At 37.2% G+C, this 20488-nt stretch overlaps 1 protein-coding gene across 3 annotated transcripts in view; it reads left to right on the plus strand.

The window, feature by feature from the left end:
- LOC136832500 (uncharacterized) overlaps window positions 1-20488 on the plus strand; it is a 548606-nt gene that overhangs the window by 517722 nt on the left and 10396 nt on the right. For all 3 annotated transcript variants that reach the window (XM_067093407.1, XM_067093405.1, XM_067093406.1), the window contains one exon: window positions 19191-19445. In XM_067093407.1, coding sequence (XP_066949508.1) covers window positions 19191-19445 — 255 coding nt within the window. The remainder of the gene's footprint in view (window positions 1-19190; window positions 19446-20488) is intronic.

Below are 20488 nucleotides of genomic sequence, written 5' to 3' on the forward strand. Positions count from 1 at the left end.
TTATTGATCTAATCTTTTATGTTTATAGTGTTCTTACTCTGTCTATTAAATGTTAGGTTCTTAAATATTATATCTAGTGAGTTGTAATCTGAATTTTTCGGTACAGAGTTATAGGTCGTAAGATTGTATTTCTGAAATATCTGACCGTTATTTACAGCTTATTTTAAGAACAGAAAATGGAATCTTTATTTGTTATTGACCTGATCTTTAATGCTCAGAATTCCGTGTCCTTTTTATCTCTTGATTATTAGCTCCATAATGGCGTTCACAAGTCGATATCTCTCTCCCCAAACCTCGGCGGTTCCTTCGAGCCTAAAACATCACAGGAGCTCCGCCATATTCCCGCTTCCTCTGACCTTATCTTTATCAGGGAAAAGTTTGTATAAACCCCCGTGATGGCGTGATTAAACCCAGCGACCTTCCCTCCCCCCACCCCCTTTTCCTTCCTCCACCATCCCCAGAAAACAACCCCCCACCCCCCACGGCCTTTTATGGAAGACTGATAATGGGGAATCGTGATTATGATACCGGTATTAAACAAGATACTGAGAATGTCTCTTCTTAGTTTTAATACCTCGGTTTTAGGGGGGGCGGGGGAGGCTTCGGAAAAATAACTTATTTTATATCAGTTCTCGACAAAGTTAGTGGAGACGATTTATCTGAAATGGATCCTGTGATCTAGCGGTCATCAACCTTTCCCCCCCGCCAGAGAGAGACTGGAGATTGATCCCTGCTGGAGGGAACGATTTTTGCTGAATTGGAGAAAATGAAAAACCAATAGCACCCCTGTTGCACCTTAGTTACACCTGGTAGTTAGTCAGTTGTGGTGGATGGCAGCCTTGAAATATCAGTGATGGTGTTAACAACCTCATTCCGCATTTGCTGTTATTTCTGTCCTAATTTACTTTTTTTTTTTTTTAGTTGTCTGTAAAAGAAAACTGTTGTGCCGGCTCTGTCTGTCCGTCCGCACATTTTCTGTCCGCCCTCAGATCTTAAGAACTACTGAGGCTAGAGGGCTGCAAATTGGTATGTTGATCACCCACCCGCCAATCATCAAACATACCAAATTGCAGCCCCTTTAGCCTCGGTAGTCTTTCCTTTATTTAAGGTTAAAGTTAGCCATAATCGTTCATCTGGCAACGACATGGGACAGGCCACCACCGGCCCGAGGTTAAAGTTTCATGGGCCACGGTTCATACAGCATTATACCGAGACCACCGAAAGATAGATCTATTTCTAGTGGCCTTGATTATACGCTGTACAGAAAACCCATGCATATTATATATATATATATACTCGTATATACATATATATATATATATATATATATATATATATATATATATATATATATATATATATATATATATATATATATATACATGCACTCCGTTTTTTCTTTTAGAAATTTTCTAAATCTTCGTCACAATTCGTCAGTTTAATCTGCGGTAAATTTTGCTTTCATTCTGCAATTAAGAATACACTAAGTCTATTAAGTAGGATTCGTCTATTTAAAATACAAAAGCAGATCGAATTAATCAAAGCACGATTCTTGTGTTTGCTATGCCTCTTCTGTTAAAAACAAAATGCAATAAATCTCAGTAACGATCTTCTGATAAAAACGTTGGAAATCTCTGCAACGATTCCTCAGCTGAAAATAATTTCGCTGAACCTCAATTACGATTCTCCTTTCGAAAGCACTCGAAAGATTCGCCATGATCCTTCCATTAAAGAACAAAAGCAATAAATCTCCTTCGCAATTCTCCAATGAAAAATACTCGAAATCTCCACCGCGATGCTTCGATTTAAAAAAAAAAATATAAGCACTAAATCCCCAGCTACGAAAACCTCGTATATAAGAGGAGAGACGAACATGGAATTACCATTTATCCCACTCTGGGAAACAAGCCCCCCCCCCCAAAAAAAAAAGTAAGTAGGAAGCAGAAGGAAAATAAGCAACGACGAATGAGGAGGCCGACGGAGGAGGAACGCTACTCAAGTGCCGAGTGAATCCTCCTGAATGACTCCTAATGCGAAAGAAAGAGAGAAAACCCTAAAGGCCTCGTTGAGTGAATGAGCCACTCGAGAGTCAACTCGCTCCATTCAGAGGCGCCAGCTGAACTCTGAACTCAATATAGAATTCTGTGCCTCCTCTCCCCAGAGGCAAAAAAAGAGTTCACAGGTCATTGCCAAAATATTATTCGGATTTCCCGCGTGGCTGGATGAGGTTTGGTTCGGCGCGGGGAGGAGGGTGATTTACGTTCGATTATTTGTTGGGAGGATTAATTGAGGGAAGAATTATTTATGGTACATTACTCTTTGGAAGAATTATTCAGGTTAGATTAAGTACAGAGAGAATTATTCATGTTAGATTACGTGTGGGGAGGATTATTTACTTTGAATTAATTGTGAGAAGAATTTTTTATGGCAGAATACTTGTGGGAAGAATAATTTATGCTAGATTAATTGTGGGAAGAATTATTTTTGTTAGATTACTTATGGGGAGGATTATTTATGTTAGGTAATTTGTGGGAGGAATTGTTGTGTAAGATTAATTCTTAGGAGGATTATTTATGTTGAATTAATTGTGGGAAGTTATTTATTTTAGATTACTTATGGGAAAATCATTCATGTTAGATTAATTGTGGGAAGATTTACTTATGTTAGGATACTTTTCGGGGTGATTATTTTACTTTTTGGGATGATTATTTATGTTAGATTAATTATGGGAAGAGTAGTTAAGGTTAGATCGTGAAAAAGTTTATTTAACTAAAATGCAGGAAGAGTTAAGTTAAATCAGTTGTAGAAAGAGTTATTTAAGTAAGATTAGTTATGGGAAGAGTCGTTTAGATTAGATTGATTTTGGAACGTGTTATTTAAGTCGTTTTATTTTTTTGGAAGAATAACTTGGTTTAGATTTATAGTTGAAAGAATGATTAATTTAGGTTAAAACTGTAGAAAAAAATTTTCAGGCCTAAATATTAATCTTTGATTATCGTTACCAGTTTCAAAGATAACATTTCCTGCTTATATGTATTATTTTATTCTTGCATTCCACCTATCCTTTCAAATCGCACAGCATCCTTGCCGGATAACTCAAATATATAAAAATAACTTGAAGATACAATAGTCTCGAGACGAAAGCACTCCGTACAGCCAACTGTTTCAAAACTTTCAATCATCCTCTGTACAGAAAGAGAGTGATGATCTTGTTTGCAATCCAGTTCAGGCCATCTCTCGTGAAGTTTGGCACAAAACTGAAACAGACTGACATGCCATATTTCAAACGTTGGTTAAATAAGTTTTAAGTGTTTGGGAGTAAATGTAATGGTTGGTGAGAGCATGAGGGAAGAGGCGAATCACAGAATAGATAAAGAAAGGAAAAGAAAGAAGCAAAAGAAGGGGATAAACTCAAGGATGTCGAGGAAGTCAAGGTGGAAATGCATGTATGGATTATTGATCCAACTCCCCCTGTACGGGAGTGAAGTGGTGATGCCGAATGCGAATTAAAGAAATGAGTTGTTTTATCGTTTACGTGGCATTGAAGAACCGAAATGAGAGATGAGATGTGAAGGAGGCATTGGAAAGGAGGGACCTCAACACCCAAGAATTTAAAAGAGTGCTTATAAGACAGCGGTGGTTGGCGCACTGACGTGACGTTGATGAACCATCTTTGCAAACGTATGAAGAGGCTAATCTAATGGAAGTTTCTGCCCAGAGCGATTATCCATGATCCAATAGTTAAAATGTATGATTGTATAAGTGATTAATGTCTTTTTGGGAGCCATCACGTTTCAAGGGAAAGTTTTAATGTTACATATATATATATATATATATATATATATATATATATATATATATATATATATATATATATATATATATATATATATATATATATATATATATATGAACTTGAATGAACGGAAAGAAAGAGGCAGAAGAGAGATTATATTCCCCGAGCCTTCATAATCCTTTTCCCTCCTCAGGATCCCCGAAACTGCGATTGAATGGCGATGTGGAGACGGCGCACCTGTCAGTGCCTCTCCTAATGTGGGCCTTCCTTAATAATCACTAATCCCATTATTCCAAGTTATAATCCCTCGGGAGATCCACTGACGAATAGAAGTGTCATCTAGAAAGTTTAAATTTCTTTTCCGGCCCAGCTCATTAGCAGACGAATTTAGAGGGAACCGCCATTATCGTCTTGTGACTTTTTCTATTCAGGTTTTATTTTTTTTGGAGTTTTGGAGTTTCGTAGTCCATACCGTAGCGTCTCGTGTATGTGTGTGTGTGTATGTGCAAGTGTGTGTGTGTGTTTGTTTGTGTTTTTTTGGGGGCGAATGAGATAACGGCTTTATTTTCTTAGTTTTAAATGCGTAATATTTTTCATGGGAACATATACTACTTTGTTAATCTTAGTTTTTACTTTTATATATATTTTTGTATAAGCTTCACAGACAAACATCCCACCATATACCTTGTTAATCTGAATTTCTACTTTTATATATTTTTTGTATAAACTTCACAGACAAATATCCCATCATATACCTTGTTAATCTCAATTTTTACTTTTATATACATTTTTATATGACCTTCACAGACAAATATCCCACCATATACCTTGCTAATCTCAATTTTTACTTATATATATTTTTGTTTTTATATATACCTTCTAATCTCAATTTTTGCTTATATATATTTTTTTATATGACCTTCACAGACATATATCCCACCATATACCTTGTTAATCTCAATTTTTACTTTTATATATATTTTTGTATAACCTTCACAGACAAATATCCCACCATATACCTTGCTAATCTCAATTTTTACTTTTATATATATTTTTGTATGACCACAGACAAATATCCCACCATATACCTTGCTAATCACAATTTTTACTATTATATTTTTTTGTATAACCTTCACAGACAAATATCACACCGTACACAGACTTCAGAGAAGTAGCACAAGAATACTGCAAAGTCTGAAGGCCGTGGGTTTCAATTTTACCTCTTATATTTCCGCTCTTTATCTCTTTATATTTTCGCTTTTTTAGGGGGAGATTTATGAAGCTGAAAGAACAGCCAGCGAGAGAGTGATGGTCCTCAACCCAACGAAATATTAAGGGCTGTAAAACGGACCATTTTCCAACTTCTTTTTTTAAGTTTTCAGCCATTTTCCAACCCTATGTTAAATGTTAATGACGAAATATAACTGGCGTACAAGAGGGGTGGTTTTATACAGCAGCGAATTCATCCTCGTTTAGGGGAAATGAAGTATTGTGTTCTTTTTTTGTCCTTGGTGCTCAGTTTGCGTCATGAATGTGTTTTATATTTATATATATGGTTAAAGTTTATATTCGTGAATACGAACATACGTCATATGTTTGTATAAATATAAATACAGGTAGTATTTTAGAGTTTGTAGAGAAGAGAATCGCCACCGAAAACCAGAAGTAAAATTATATATATATATATATATATATATATATATATATATATATATATATATATATATGTGTATATATATGATTTTATTTCTGGTTTTTGGTGACGATTCTCTTCTCTACAACCCTAAAATACTCACTGTATTTATATTTATATAAACATATGACGTATGTTCACATTCACGCATATAAGCTTTAACCATACATAAATATAAATATATAACCATACATATATATATATATATATATATATATATATATATATATATATATATATATATATATACCTGTATATGTATGAATGCTACCGTCTGTTCATACATATGGATGAAGTCAGAAGTACCCTCTTAATGTATATTAGACTGGCCAATGGCTCCAGCCCACACAAACCCACAAACCCACTTCATTCAGAACAAACACAATTCCACGTAAATCCGCGGCCATTTATCCGGCTTGAAACCCGGCGCAATAACCCAGCCGGAATAATAATAATAATAATAATAATACAGGCATTTGAAGCTGAAAATACACGTATTTATTTTCTTGACGACTTATAAATCGCCAACTCGACTCGAGGACGCGACCTAACGATACCATAATGGCCTGGGGGGGGGAGGGGTGGGAAGAGGACAGGAAGTCACGTTAATGAAGGCCCCCCCTCTTTTTTATTGAAAGTGCTGGCAGCCGGATTCTGTCTGAAAGGGGTTTCCAAGCGAGGGTAATATGGAAGCAGAGAGCCAGCAGGGCCAGCGCCCCCCACCCCCATTCCCCCCTTCCTTCCCTCCTCACCAGGGGGAGGGGTGGGGGAATGAGAATTGGTGATTTCAGGGATAAAATGAAACTTCGCTGGAGCGACATGATGATAAGACATTGAGTACACATTGAATGGAAGCCCGGGCGGCGTTTGCTCAGCTAAATCCTGCCACGTTTATGGGCCCGAATTGGGAAGCCGTGTGGCATATTTCTCTCTCTCTCTCTCTCTCTCTCTCTCTCTCTCTCTCTCTCTCTCTCTCTCTCTCTCTCTCTCTCTGAAAGGTTTTTAGGGCCACGGGAAATGTTCTCAGTTTCCCATTCCTGTGTTTTTGGAAGTGGGTGGATAGGGTAAGCTTCTTATCATGTTTTCTGATGGGGTGACAAACCGATAGCCTATAATTGGCTAGTTTTCATCGTTATTAATTATTTAAGAGCCAGGAAGACAGAGGGCGCTGGGTTTAATTTCGTGTCATTTTCGAGGGACGAAAGTCGAGGGTCCATTTTGTTTCAGTCGAGGTTTCATTTCGTATGACCCTTGATAGTCCCTTTTAGCAGATCTCTTATAGATGTTAGACTTTCGTCAGTTGTTGTTTCACTATATATATATATATATATATATATATATATATATATATATATATATATATATATATATATATATATATATATATATATATATATATATATATATATATATATATATATATATATATATATATATATATATATATATATATATATAGAGAGAGAGAGAGAGAGAGAGAGAGAGAGAGAGAGAGAGAGAGAGAGAGAGAGCCAGCCGTTTCTTCTATCAAGGTTAGGGTAGGTTGATTCCTCCAGAGAAAAAAAAAATTGTTTCATCGTGTATTAATCAGAAAGCCTTCACAACATTAACCCCTTCATGCACCTACTAAAAAGGCTAATCATCAGCCCGTCGAACCCCTACATCACTACGCCATTTACCTTTATTTTGTCTTTGTCTTCCACCTTCGAACTTCGTGGATTTTGAGACCATTCTTTCCGGTATACCTCTTTCGCATCGGTTTTCCAGCCCTTTCAAGTCTTAATTCACAAATCTCCCCCATTCCCCTAATACTTCTAAAATATACACTCTTTTCACCAGCCTACAGTCTTCCATTCTTTCTACATGACCAACCCATCTTGAAAGACTCAGTGCTGTGATCCATCCTTTCACCTACGCTAATCTCTCTCTCTCTCTCTCTCTCTCTCTCTCTCTCTCTCTCTCTCTCTCTCTCTCTCTCTCTCTCTCAAACATCATGAGTATGTATGTATATATATGTATATATATACATATATATATAATGTTATAAATATTATATACATATATATTTATATATAGATAGGTAGATAGATATGTATGTGTGTGTATGCTTTGTCAACGCATCATATCCCGTAAATCAGCTGAGGCTCAGTGGATATTTTCAGGAAACAGCCTCAAGGCGTTCCCAGTCCATTGGACCGAACTTTTGTCTCTTGCCTTGTGAGACAGAATTGTAACCGCCGAGTTACGGTGGTATTATTACGTTTGTATTTATGTACCGTGACCACGATATAACTGCCACGCCCAACGATCTCGTAAATAACCTCTGAAGAGGATCGTTCGCGGTGTTAATCACCATCTTCTGTCAGTACGTCTTGATGCACTAGATGGGAAGTGATTCTGCGTTCTGGAAGTATTGTATGGTCTTGACCTTTTTGACAGGTCTTCCTTTGCCACTTTTTTCTGTTTGATTACTATTATGTTTGTACTTTTTTTTTTTAAATATTCTTCTTTTTGTTGTTGGATGAATCTTTATAATGATATGTGTAAATATCTTACAGTTTTATTATTTTATTCGTTGATCAGTCTCCTTGATAAGTGAGATCATTCAGCAACGCCCTTTCTTCACAGGCTGTACAGTCCATCAGTTCGTTGTTCTTTGCCCTGTTTATTGGGTTCATTCATTCATTTTTCTTCATACTGTTTACGAAAAGCACTAACTTTGTTTCCGTGGTTTTCATTATTAACAAAAAAATCCTTCCTGACCTTTGTTTTTCTGTCAGCATCTCGCCCTTTATACTGTCCATCATGGCGCCTTCCAGGAAGCTGTTCTCTCCCTTGTCTTAACTTCCCTTTCACCAACAGCCACTCACTTCCCGACATCCCACCAGATCACTTGTCGGTTATTGAACCCCTAACAAATCGTCTTCCTTCCTCCGCAACCTTCCTCTGAAGCGTGTCCTGTTTTCCGTCTAATCTTTCTTGGAACCATTAAAAGGGGGCCCAAGATATTAACGCTGTCTGGGGCAGACAGTATTTACTCCGCTTCGATGCTATTTAAGACGGAACTCGTACGTGTCTTTGTCTAGTACTGTTTAAGACGAATTAATCCCGTAAGTGAAGCGTCATGCACTGGTCTTACAACTGTTTTACATAATTTCCCTTTGGCCTTTGCACTGAGTCTCAAATCTCACAGGATGCCAGATATCTTCATCCAGTTCTTCTATTCTGTCCAAGGCCTTTGTTCTCTCTGCAGCTGAACTGCTCTGTGTCAACGTAGATCCCAAATATCTGAACTTGTGCCCTCTTCAGTCTCTCTTCCTGCAGACTTGTGTTGTACATTCAGATTTTTATTAAAATCGTCTACTTCGTCTACATGTTACTGAGTTTAAACCTCCTCTCCCCGAGCTAATTTCCGAATCCCTCCCAATGCTCTCTTCTGTACTGTAAAACAGAGTATCACTTGCAAGGAGCAATTGCCAGGGAGGCAGATCCATTGTCTCATGGAACGAAGTATTCCAGTTCCACTTGTGAATAGTGAGCACCAAAATAGAAATAAGTAAAGGTAAATAGACGTACACTGTATACCAATGAAAACACCGCCTTGTCTGGAATTTAGACGTAGGTTTAAGAGATATACATGCTTGTAAATCAGAGACCTCTTTGTTGTTAGGATTCAGTGTGTCATTGGTGAATTTCAAGGTTCCTTTCTATCATTATATAGTTGGGAGCCTCCATGCTGGGGTCAGTTTACAAGTGGCTGTATGCAGGTATCTGGGAGAGAAGTAAATATATAAATATATAGACACAAACTTCATATTTATACCTATAGATAAACATAAATATACATACATGCATACATACAAATATGTAGGTGGATGAATGAAGGTATATAAAGTTTGTGTCCATATAATTATATGTTCTATTCCCAAGTGTGCTATGGGCTTGACATTTATGCAGTGAAAATTGCACCAGTGGTCTGAATTCTTGTGAAAATTGTGTCGAAATTAGAAATGGACTGTGGATTTCGTGTGTCACTTCGATGACAATTTGTATAATAAAATTCCAAATCTGCTGCCAAACAAACACCACGACAGAGAAGGTCCTGGGAACAATTTGACACTGAATATTATAATCTAAAGTAGCTGTCAAAAGTTCCCCGGCTCAATTATAGGTAAACAATTAGCGTGAATCGGAGCATCCATATCAAAGGCAAATCATTGTGTATAGCAAATACACATTGTTAGCGCATCAAGAGCGCGTCGATAACATTCGCATCATTTTTCATGTCGTCTGATTCCTGAGATATGGAACCGACTAATGGCAATTATCGCTAATTAATGAGCAATTACTGATAGACGAATTGCACGCACTGGTCTAATATCATGAAACATAACATAAACATTCGATTGCAGGTTTGGGTATTAATCTAGCTATTGTATTCATAAGTATACGTATCCATATATTGATAAAGTTGAAGAATGTATAGACGCGCTTGCGTTTGTATTTTGAGTTATTGTAAGCCCGACATCGCATATACAGTTACAAGAGTTGATTTTAAGATGTGTCATTTATTCATATTATGTATGCCAGTAATAATCGTGTCCCCCGATTAACCTTTACAAGGACGTAATCATTATTATTCATCTCGTATTCAGAAATGAGCACGTTTGCAAAATCTGTGGGAGAGTGTAATAAGGTATTTGGGCATGGCACTCAGCAAAGTCGTTTCTTTAGCGTTGACTTCTGAATTCGATTTAATCTTAGTGCAGTAGCACTTAAAGACTTGAATCAGCATGATTCCTTCTCTCTCTCTCTCTCTCTCTCTCTCTCTCTCTCTCTCTCTCTCTCTCTCTCTCTCTCATCATGTGCCATCACCTAGCATCCTGATAAAACAGCAACTCCTGTGCTCTCTCTCTCTCTCTCTCTCTCTCTCTCTCTCTCTCTCTCTCTCTCTCTCTCTCTCTCTCTCTCTCTCTCTGTCGGTTCAAGTGCCCAAACAAATTTTCTGAATTTAGCAACTGAGCTCTTCATTTACTTCCTTGTTCCCTTGTTCTTCATCTTTCTTCATAATTTCTCAAAGTTCACTTTGCTCAAAATATTTTGAACATACCTCAAAAGAGAAATAAAAAAAACCGCCCTGATAGATCGAACAGCTTCCAGTAGGAATATTTCACAACTCTCAAATTCATCTTCATGTCGAGCGCGCGTTGGCATCTTAAAGAATAAATCACTGGGGGAATATTATTCTTCCGATTCCAGTCCCCTCCCCCTTAGGCGACGTATTTTCACTTACCCTTATCAGTCGGCATTTTGTAGACGGGGAATTCAAAGGCGTATCTCTTGTCTGCTGTTGCCTGAGGAGAAAAAGAGATAGTCGAATTGACGCGATGTTCTTGATAAACAGAGTATTGATATCGGTATTGTAACAGATTCTAAAAGGCAACGGTGAGAATAATCTTGAGAAAGTGCGTTGAACACTGTCGGAATTAGAGTTGAAACTGCTTCGTAAAATAATATAAAATTGAGATAATAACGAAATTTCTTACTGTATAAATTATTTATTCTGTGGTTAGAGAGATCTCAAAGAACAAATCCTTCACGCCTGTTTCTCATCAGGAACTAAATAGATCTGGAAATGTAAAGATGAATGTCACCAAGAAATCAAATGAATTTGAGGGTTAACTGATGTTAAAGAAATAGATTTTTTCAATTGGGTTATTTCGTAATACAAGAATTAATAGAAAAAATTCTTGTCCACCTGTGCTAACCTTTTGTCAGGCTTTCATCTCCTCTGGTACCACATATGTACTAAGGAAAGTTCACTTCAACACACCCAAAAATTCTTTCGGTATCTTTCAAATTCTGCTATTGCATTGCACTTCCTTGAAGACTTGGCTTAATTTTCCCCCTCATACATTGTAGCCTTATTTCTTTATTGGACTTTGTCCTTCGGATCGAAGCCTGAACAAGGTTCTTGCTGGTATTTTTGTCCAAAATACCTTTTTGCGTCTACAGCTTTTATTCTTACAGTATCCATAGGAACGTAACACCATCTTCCTTACTCCCATATACTATAACCTTATTTTTGCTCATTTATCTCTTGACTTTCTCCTGTTACGGAAACTGCAAGTCTCCCATTGTCTATCTTGTTCCTCCTCCTCGCTGCTGTCACGTTTTCTGTATACAGTAAAGGCAACATAACGCACCTTTGTCCAAAATGTATCTGCCATTACGCCCGCCTACTGAATCTAGCGAAAGCTTCGCTCTTGACAAACTGCCATGCTCACCGTGTGTGTGTGTGTGTGTGTGTGTATGTTTGTGTGTGTGTAGGTGTATATTACTCCTAATGTTGAAGGAGTTTACCGCATAGGGGTTTCATACTCAACTCAGCAGTTAGAGTGTGAATGTGGTAGTGACCATTGTTTTGATTTTTCTCTGTCGCCACCGCCTGTTAGGAGAAACGGCTTTAAGTTGAATGCGTGCGCAGACACACTTGAATAGTTTGTATAAACATTTATTTATTGACATATTTACTTATAAATATGGGTACGTGTGTTAAGAGCTGATTTTGTACATATATATATATATATATATATATATATATATATATATATATATATATATATATATATATATATATATATATATATGTGTGTGTGTGTGTGTGTGGGGGTATATATCTAAATTTCTTTTCCTTGGATCAACCTCTCGACTTTACACACGCACACATATATATATACGTATATTTATACATATATATACGTATATACATATATATATACATACATATATATATATATATAAATTCCCCTTTCTCTGAATCAACTCCTCGACTCTCCCGCGAAGAACATTCGACCTTCCTGAAAAAAATAAAATGATAAATAGGCCTGCCACATCCATTATCCACCGAGCTGGAAATTCCGTTCCTAAAACTGAGTTTCAGCAAAACAAGTATTTTCTGTTCGGGAAGAAATCCTCGGGCAGTCCTCTCTTGAGTCTCCACCGAGGCATAGGCAATAGGTAGGAGTTATTTTCCCGTAAACGTCTCGGAAAGATGTCCCAGTGGGAAGAAAATAACGTAGATTTGTTATTATTCAAGGAGAAGGTTATTTCTACATGGGGAAAAAATCGTATAACGCGAACGGACCAGAATAGTAGATCTGTTCCTATGTTTTCCCCCCAAAGGACGTCGCAGAGAATGTAGTGGGGTAGCGTCGTCAGTGCACCTCACGCGGTGCACTGTAGGCGTTACTGAGGGTTCTTTGCAGCGTTCCTTCGGTCCCGAGCTGCAACCCATTTCATTCCTTTTATCGTACCTCCATTCATATTCTTCTTCTTGCGTCAGACTTGCCCACTTTCTCCTAACAATTGCCTCATAGTGCAGCTGCGAGGCTTTCCTCCTGTCACGCCTTTAAAACCCTTTTACTCTCAAATTCTCTTTCAGCGCTGAATGACCTCATAGGTCCCAGTGCTTGGCCTTTGGCCTAAATTTTATATTCCCTCCTATCAGCAATTAAGTGAGTGCAGTTGGCCTCTGAGAAGCATATCCGTCCACTATTCACCAGACAATTTTCCCCCCACAAAATGGTCTACAGCCCTCCCCACCAACTACCCCACAACTTATCTTAGATTATGTAGATGGGAGGTTGGTTAGTTAGTTATAACTGAAGTCATTCTTGCAAAAGTGAAAAAGACTTTTATTTGTAATTTTATAAAATGTATACAGTATATGTACAGATATATATACAGTAATATGTATGTATACACACACACACACATATACATGCATACAGCTCTCACTGTTTTTCAATAGCATGCATGATGAACAAAGAGATTCATACATAAAACAGACATTATCCATTGTTTTCCTTCAGACTTATGAAAGAAAAGGCGAGGGTAATAATCTGGTTCCATAGTCCTTTTATCATTCTAATAACTGAGGTCGTTGTTATTGTTATAAGTATTCAGGTTTTCTCTCCTTGTAAGGATTCTGGTAATTATCAGCTTCGCCATTGTAAGGGGGTAGGTTTTGTGTGTGTTTATTTACACACGCGCTTTAATTTATGCTAATTACCTGACGGCGAAAAGGGAGCGGGAATTCAGGAAGTATGAAAAAGGGTGAAAGTAATGAGATTATTTCTTGTTTTATACAGTTGGCCCTTTGTGAGACCTCTGTGAAGTATCATATTTTTAGATCTCGATGAAGATAATTGAGAACAGACATTCGTAAGGATGTTGGTATACCAGTCAACAAGTGACATCTTTGTTAATTAATATTAGCATTTGCGTTGTATATTTGTTGATTAATATTAGCATTTGCATTGTATATTTCTTCGTTAATATTAGCATTCGCATTGTATTATTTTTTTTTTTTTTTTTTTTTTTGGCCTTCAGATCCAGAAGAATGAAATCATTAGCAGTTCTTAGAGCCTCTTTGACGTGAAATCTGATACAAAATCTTATAAAACTGCAGTGAAGGAGAACGTTCAGATTTAACATCTTAGAACACCAACTGCGAATTGTCTTTTTTTTTTCTTTCTTTCTTTAAGAGCAACTTCGTTGTTTTGGTCTGGAAAATGATTTTGCCTTTCAGTTATTACTAACTCTTCTTCTTCTTCTTCTTCTTCTTCTTCTTCTTCTTCTTCTTCTTCTTCTTCTTCTTCTTCTCATTGTCTTCGTAATCAGCGACTCATTCCTCATCCCAAGAGCACTATAATAGATTTTTATTTTTTTCCTATTTCTATATTTCTCATTTATGTTATTATTATCTAAATCTTCAATGTTATTTTGTCATTTTTTTCATGGAGGGGAGGGGCACGTGCCCAGGCACCAGCCCCCCTGGATCCGCTTGTGCCCAAGAGTCGTAGAAAACAATGAGGTGACGATTATCCTCACACAACAATATACTCTTTCTTTCTTATCAGCATTCATAATAGTTCAGACACTATCACATCCTTGGGGGCTATTCATAGCTATCTATAGCGTTCTAACATAGAAATATTTTTCTAAATAAAGCTTCCTCTTAGAAGACGATGTGATCTGAGAACAGTCCCAGGACAGGTCGAAAATGGTTAGGTTCGAGATGTGGACCATTGCAGCCGACCGTGATTATAATAAATACCTAGATTGACAGCGTTGGGCTAATGGTTAGCTGGCCTGCGAAAACTACTTTGGTAATGTCGTACTGATTTATTTAATTTTTTTTACAGTTCTGTTTTCTTTAATTGCACATATGCAAATATTGGTTAAAGTGGTATCATTGATTTGGTTTATGAATGAGTTATTTTTACTTAGATTTTTTTTTTGTCCGTGCAGTCATTTTTGTTCAAATAATAGGATATTTATGTTTTCTTATATGAGAATGACATTTTGTTATAACGTCTTCTCGAGTAAATCTCTAAAATTTGTTGTTCGAGAAATTATTTAAGACCATTTCAAATGCCTAATTAACATTCTTGACACGTTTAAAGACCCAATACCTTCATTTTATCGCTGTTTTTCAGGATTTGAAATAAAACGCTTTAAAAAAAAAAACGAAAATAATCACAATTACCTAGGCACGATTTTTCTTTGCCTTTGTTTGAAGGTCAGCATTTCCATGTGAACGACGACCCCCGAAATAGACCGGAGCCCAAAGGTCGCTGTGTCCCGGTTAACGGAGAGAATTTTTAACAACGCTGTTCGTTATGTTTCTCTCTGATAAGAGAACTGCCCTCCCGAAATATTGTATGCTACTGTGTGTGTGTGTATATATATATATATATATATATATATATATACATATATATATATATATATATATATATATATATATATATATATATATATATATATATATATATATATATATATATATATATATCATTGTGTGATTGGAAACACCAGAACACTTGGTGGATATGTGATGTACTTTTGGAAAAATTAAACTCTGGCCATAAATCCTGACCGGTTTCGCCTTAGTTTTCTAAGACATCTTCAAGAGAATGATACAAAGCTGTGGAAATTTACAATATATATGTTAGACTGACCATAGAACGAAAGAACATACACACGGTTGGAATAAATAGCCACAGCTGATAAGCGGCAAAATAAAAAAAAAAAAAAAATCGGGAGGAAGCAATAAACTCATTAGCGTCTGAGGTCAAGCTTCGTTTACAAATCTTGTGTATCCATGTATTCATTTTGAAATAAGCGGAACGAGTTTGTACATTCCTTGGTTAATATTCATATTTTCACAAAAAAATTCTTTTATACAACTGGATACTACAGCATTCATTATTAGTATATTATTGGAATGAACTATCTTTTTACCCCATGTTCAAATTTGAAGGCATGGTTCGTTTTTCAGTAATACGAACAAGATTGTACCGTTCTCCTGTGCGTATCTTACTGGTTTTTTATGCTGTTCTGTACTCGTCTTCAATGACTTGCAAGTTTGACCAGTATATAAATAGTTACACGAATTACATGGGAATTGATATACACATCCTTTAGTATTGTCGGGAGAGTTCGTTATATGTTGGTAACACTGCATAATTTTTTTAAATGCTACGTTAACTCGAGAGTTCTGTAGAAGGGGGAATGTTTTTGAATTTGTTACCGTATGGTACAAGCAGGTTTTCGTTGTTGTAAATTTCTGTATTTTTATCATAAAAAAGTCCATTTTGTCGCTGTTATTCATTATCTGACACATAATAAGGATATTTCAATATTTTGCTTGTATTCTTCATTGAATCTGTTTCATGATCAGCATACTCAGGTCTCTTAAAAACGCGGATTATATTTTGTAAGGGCCAACACTGCATTGATCAGCTCCCATCCAAATATATTTTAAGCACTTTTCAATAATGTAAAAATTCAACACGGTTCACATTTCTAGTTTAATCTCGGCACATTAATATCTTACAATTTTTATCGCGCTTCTAATTGTACACTTAAGTGTACATTAATCCATTACTATAGCGGTAATCACTGGTATTTTATCTATATTTTCATATTTCCTGCTTATTTACACTGAGACATAGTCGAGCATTTATGAATGTGAATTACTTGACCAGCATTTAATATGACTAAGAGTCGATAAAATGATACATTTTAACCTTAGAGTACTTTTATTGTGACAGAAATACTTTTTGTGAATCAGTTTGACGAGATTACTGTCATCAGATGAATTTTTAATTTTTTTTTTATTCAAAGGTCAAAACGTTTTTAGATTCAAGAAATTATACACTGGACTTATTATAGTGGAAATTAAAGGCAGACAGTTATGTTACTTGAAAAATATGAAGTTATTAAGTTTTTGACCGAGTCAGGCGACCTCGTTTTCAAATTCTTATTTCTTCGGTTTGCACGTAAGTTTTGACTATTCCCAGGAGATACCCGAATGGTGGCGAGGTCATAAATACCAGAATGGAGGCGGGGTCAATACCAGAATGGTGTCGAGGTCATAAATACCAGAATGGTGGCGAGGTCATAAATACCAGGATGGTGGCGAAGTCTTGAATACCAGAATGGTGGCGAGGTCATAAATATCAGAATGGTGGCGAGGTCATAGATACCAGAATGGTGGCGAGGTCACAAATACCAGAATGGTGGCGAGGTCATAAATAGCAGAATGGTGACGAGGTCATAAATACCAGAATGGTGACGAGGTCATAAATAGCAGAATGTTGACGAGGTCATAAATATCAGAATGGTGACGAGGTCATAATTACCAGAATGGTGGCGAGGTCACAAAAACCAGAATGGTGACGAGGTCATAAATATCAGAATGTGGCGAGGTCATAATTACCAGAAAGGTGGCGAGGTCACAAATACCAGAATGGTGACGAGGTCATAAATATCAGAATGTGGCGAGGTCATAATTACCAGAAAGGTGGCGAGGTCACAAAACCAGAATGGTGACGAGGTCATAAATATCAGAATGGTGGCGAGGTCATAATTACCAGAAAGGGTGGCGAGGTCACAAAACCAGAATGGTGACGAGGTCATAAATATCAGAATGTGGCGAGGTCATAATTACCAGAAAGGTGGCGAGGCCATAAATACCAGAATGGTGACGAGGTCATAAATACCAGAATGGTGGCGAGGTCACAAATACCAGAAGGGTGACGAGGTCATAAATACCAGAATGGTGGCGAGGTCATAAACTTCCTGTTCATTTTGTCCAGAAGTTTTGTCTCCTTTACATGAAGTTGTAAAACGGTTGAACAATTTTCAAAAATCTATTATGAAGCAAGCTAGGAGTCCTCTTCACGCTTGCCATTGGCGTTGCTGAACTAAAACATTGTGTAGAAGGTTTACAAAAAGTCCCTTAATTACTTTTTTTTTTTTTTTTTTTGGATCTTTGAACATTTTTATAAATTCGGAAAATTCATACATCAAGTATCGAAATTTTTTTAATGCTTTTCCTTTTTGCAATTTGTTTCATGTGTTTTCTTAATGGTGATGCCTTTGTGACTGAATTTAATTACTATTTTTTCCTTTATTCGTCTCAGGATATTTCAACAGTGCTTGTGTAAGTCCAAGAAAAATGGTTATTTTAACGTCTGCATCCTGTGAATTTAATGTTACTGCCTTCACATGCAAACAGGGAATCTTGCAGCAGAGAACTTAGTTGCAAAAATGCTGGGAAGGGAGGAACACCATTAGAATTTGACGAGAAAAATGCTGAAATTAAGCACCGGGGAAGACGGGGCAGACTAGTTGGTATTTCCCAAACGTACAATTTCTCTCTCTCTCTCTCTCTCTCTCTCTCTCTCTCTCTCTCTCTCTCTCTCTCTCTCTCTCTCTCTCTCTCTCTCTCTCTCTCTCTCTCTCAAGATGTTAATTGCTAAAAGGCAATATGTTCTTTGTGTATATATATATATTACATGTATGTATGTATATATATACATATACATACATACATATATGCTGTTTATATATATATATCAATGTATATATATGGTACTAATTTTCTTTATGTAAGGTTATTTAACATATATTTGTCTGTAAAAAATGGATATCAAGTTAGTGGTCCTGCTGTGTTATATGTATAATCATGTATAATCTTTACCCTCCCTTCCCCCATGACCATGTGTAACTCTTAACTATCCCCTTAATGAAACTGTCGCTTATACCATCACATGTAAAAATGTAAACAGTATCCGCTGACTACCTGCTGTATATTCTTGTATCCCAACTGTATTTCATCCTCTGACCTTAAATCATATTTTTATGAAGAGTAGAGTGCACTTGGCAATCTCCTGATGTCAAAAAAAAAAAATACCTTTTTTGACGATACTTGTGCTCTTCTTTTTATAATTCAGTTCAAAATATAATTTGCAATCTTTGTTTTACTTAGTCATTCCATACCTTTTTTTTTTTCTTATTGCCCCATCATGGTCAGCTGTGATACTGCCGATATGTCCACATTCCATCTACTCCCTTGCTTTATCACCATTGCCATCCTGTTTCTCTTTCCATGGCCACTGCTTAGTAGCTGTAACTGCAATTGACACATTTTTTCTGTTGTTGCTGTTTCAACTGCTGCTGTTTCTGCTGTTACTGCTGATGCTGCTGCTGATGCTGATGCTGCTGCTGCTGCTGCATGGGTCTGTATGACGAAAAAGTTTCGTTTTGCCTTTAGGTGTGCGTGCGAAGAGACGTTGCTTTAGAGTGATATTCACTGCGTCTTTTTCTCGGCTCTTTCCCCGACAGGCCAGGAGCAAGAGTGGATCCGTCGATGCAGTGCCCAAGAGCCAGTCGGGCAAGGCCGGAGCCGCCCAGAAGCTCGGCACGCCCTCCAAGACCGGAAGCAAGACCCAGGTGGCCAAACCGACCGCCCAGAAGACGCAGGTCAAGCAGGCCCCGACGAAGGCACAGCAGCAGGCCCCAGTCGCCGTGAAAGGCGGAAAGAAGGGCAAGAAGGGTCATAAGCACCAGCAGTATGACTTGATCGTTACCATCGACTTGGTAAGGTCGTTTTTTTTTTTTTTTTTTTTTTTTAATTTTCATTTGCTTTCTTTTTCCTTACACGACAGGCTAAGAGTGGAGTAACATTTCGACAGGGTCTCCAGAGTTTTTGCTTCCTTTTCGTGAATTTTAATAGATTTTAATTATTTTTTCACTCTGATTAGAAGATTGAGCTATCAAAGTCGCCCCCTCTACCCCCCCCCCCCCCACAAAATACTCAGGGGGACCGTTCTCTCTAACGAGAGAGGCCACGAAAGCAAAATGTCAAATGTTACTCCACGATTAGTGAACAAATAAACATGAATTCAGCTAAAAACAGGAAACATCGAAAAAAAAAAAAAAGATTCGCCCTCTCTCAGACTTTTGACTTTGCGGTTTAACACCGCCATCCGTTTTTGTACGTGAATGGAAATCCACTTCACTGTTTTTTTGTTATTGTCACCTGTGTTTTTCCCCCCCCAGAACTTTTCCAAACAGTGTAGTTACTAACGATCTTTTTTTAATGAAAACAGAATTCCTCTTTTTGTGTAACAGAATTTAACCCGCCAATAGTTTTATTGGTATCGAAAAGAAACGGAACTGGACGCGATTTTTCTGCTGGAACAATTTCCACGCAATGTTTGTTTTGGATCAGGAGTCGTCCTGGCTCTGGCTTCGGCTCACCAACCATAGGTTTATAGCTACTACAGTCTTTTCCCTGTTATTTTTTGTGACGACATCAGGATCACACCGCCGTTACAGACGCACACGCACACACACAGAAACACAAACACACGTTCTGCACAATTGTTGTAATGTTCAACGTCAAGATTGCATTATAGAAATACTATAATTGAGGTTCAGAGTCATTATAAGTCTCCGTGACACCTGTTTTGATTTTCAGTGTTCAGTGGTAAAGGTGGCTGCCAGGCCCCCGGCAGATAATAATCTTACGTAATGACAGATGACAGATACTCAATTCTACTCTTACTTGTCAACAACAGGTATCGTTTCTGGATATGCCGAGAGGGGAGACGTCGCAGCTCATTCAATTTTTTTTTTTT

Source organism: Macrobrachium rosenbergii, chromosome 50 (genome assembly GCF_040412425.1).
Source record: "Macrobrachium rosenbergii isolate ZJJX-2024 chromosome 50, ASM4041242v1, whole genome shotgun sequence".
NCBI lineage: Eukaryota > Metazoa > Arthropoda > Malacostraca > Decapoda > Palaemonidae > Macrobrachium > Macrobrachium rosenbergii.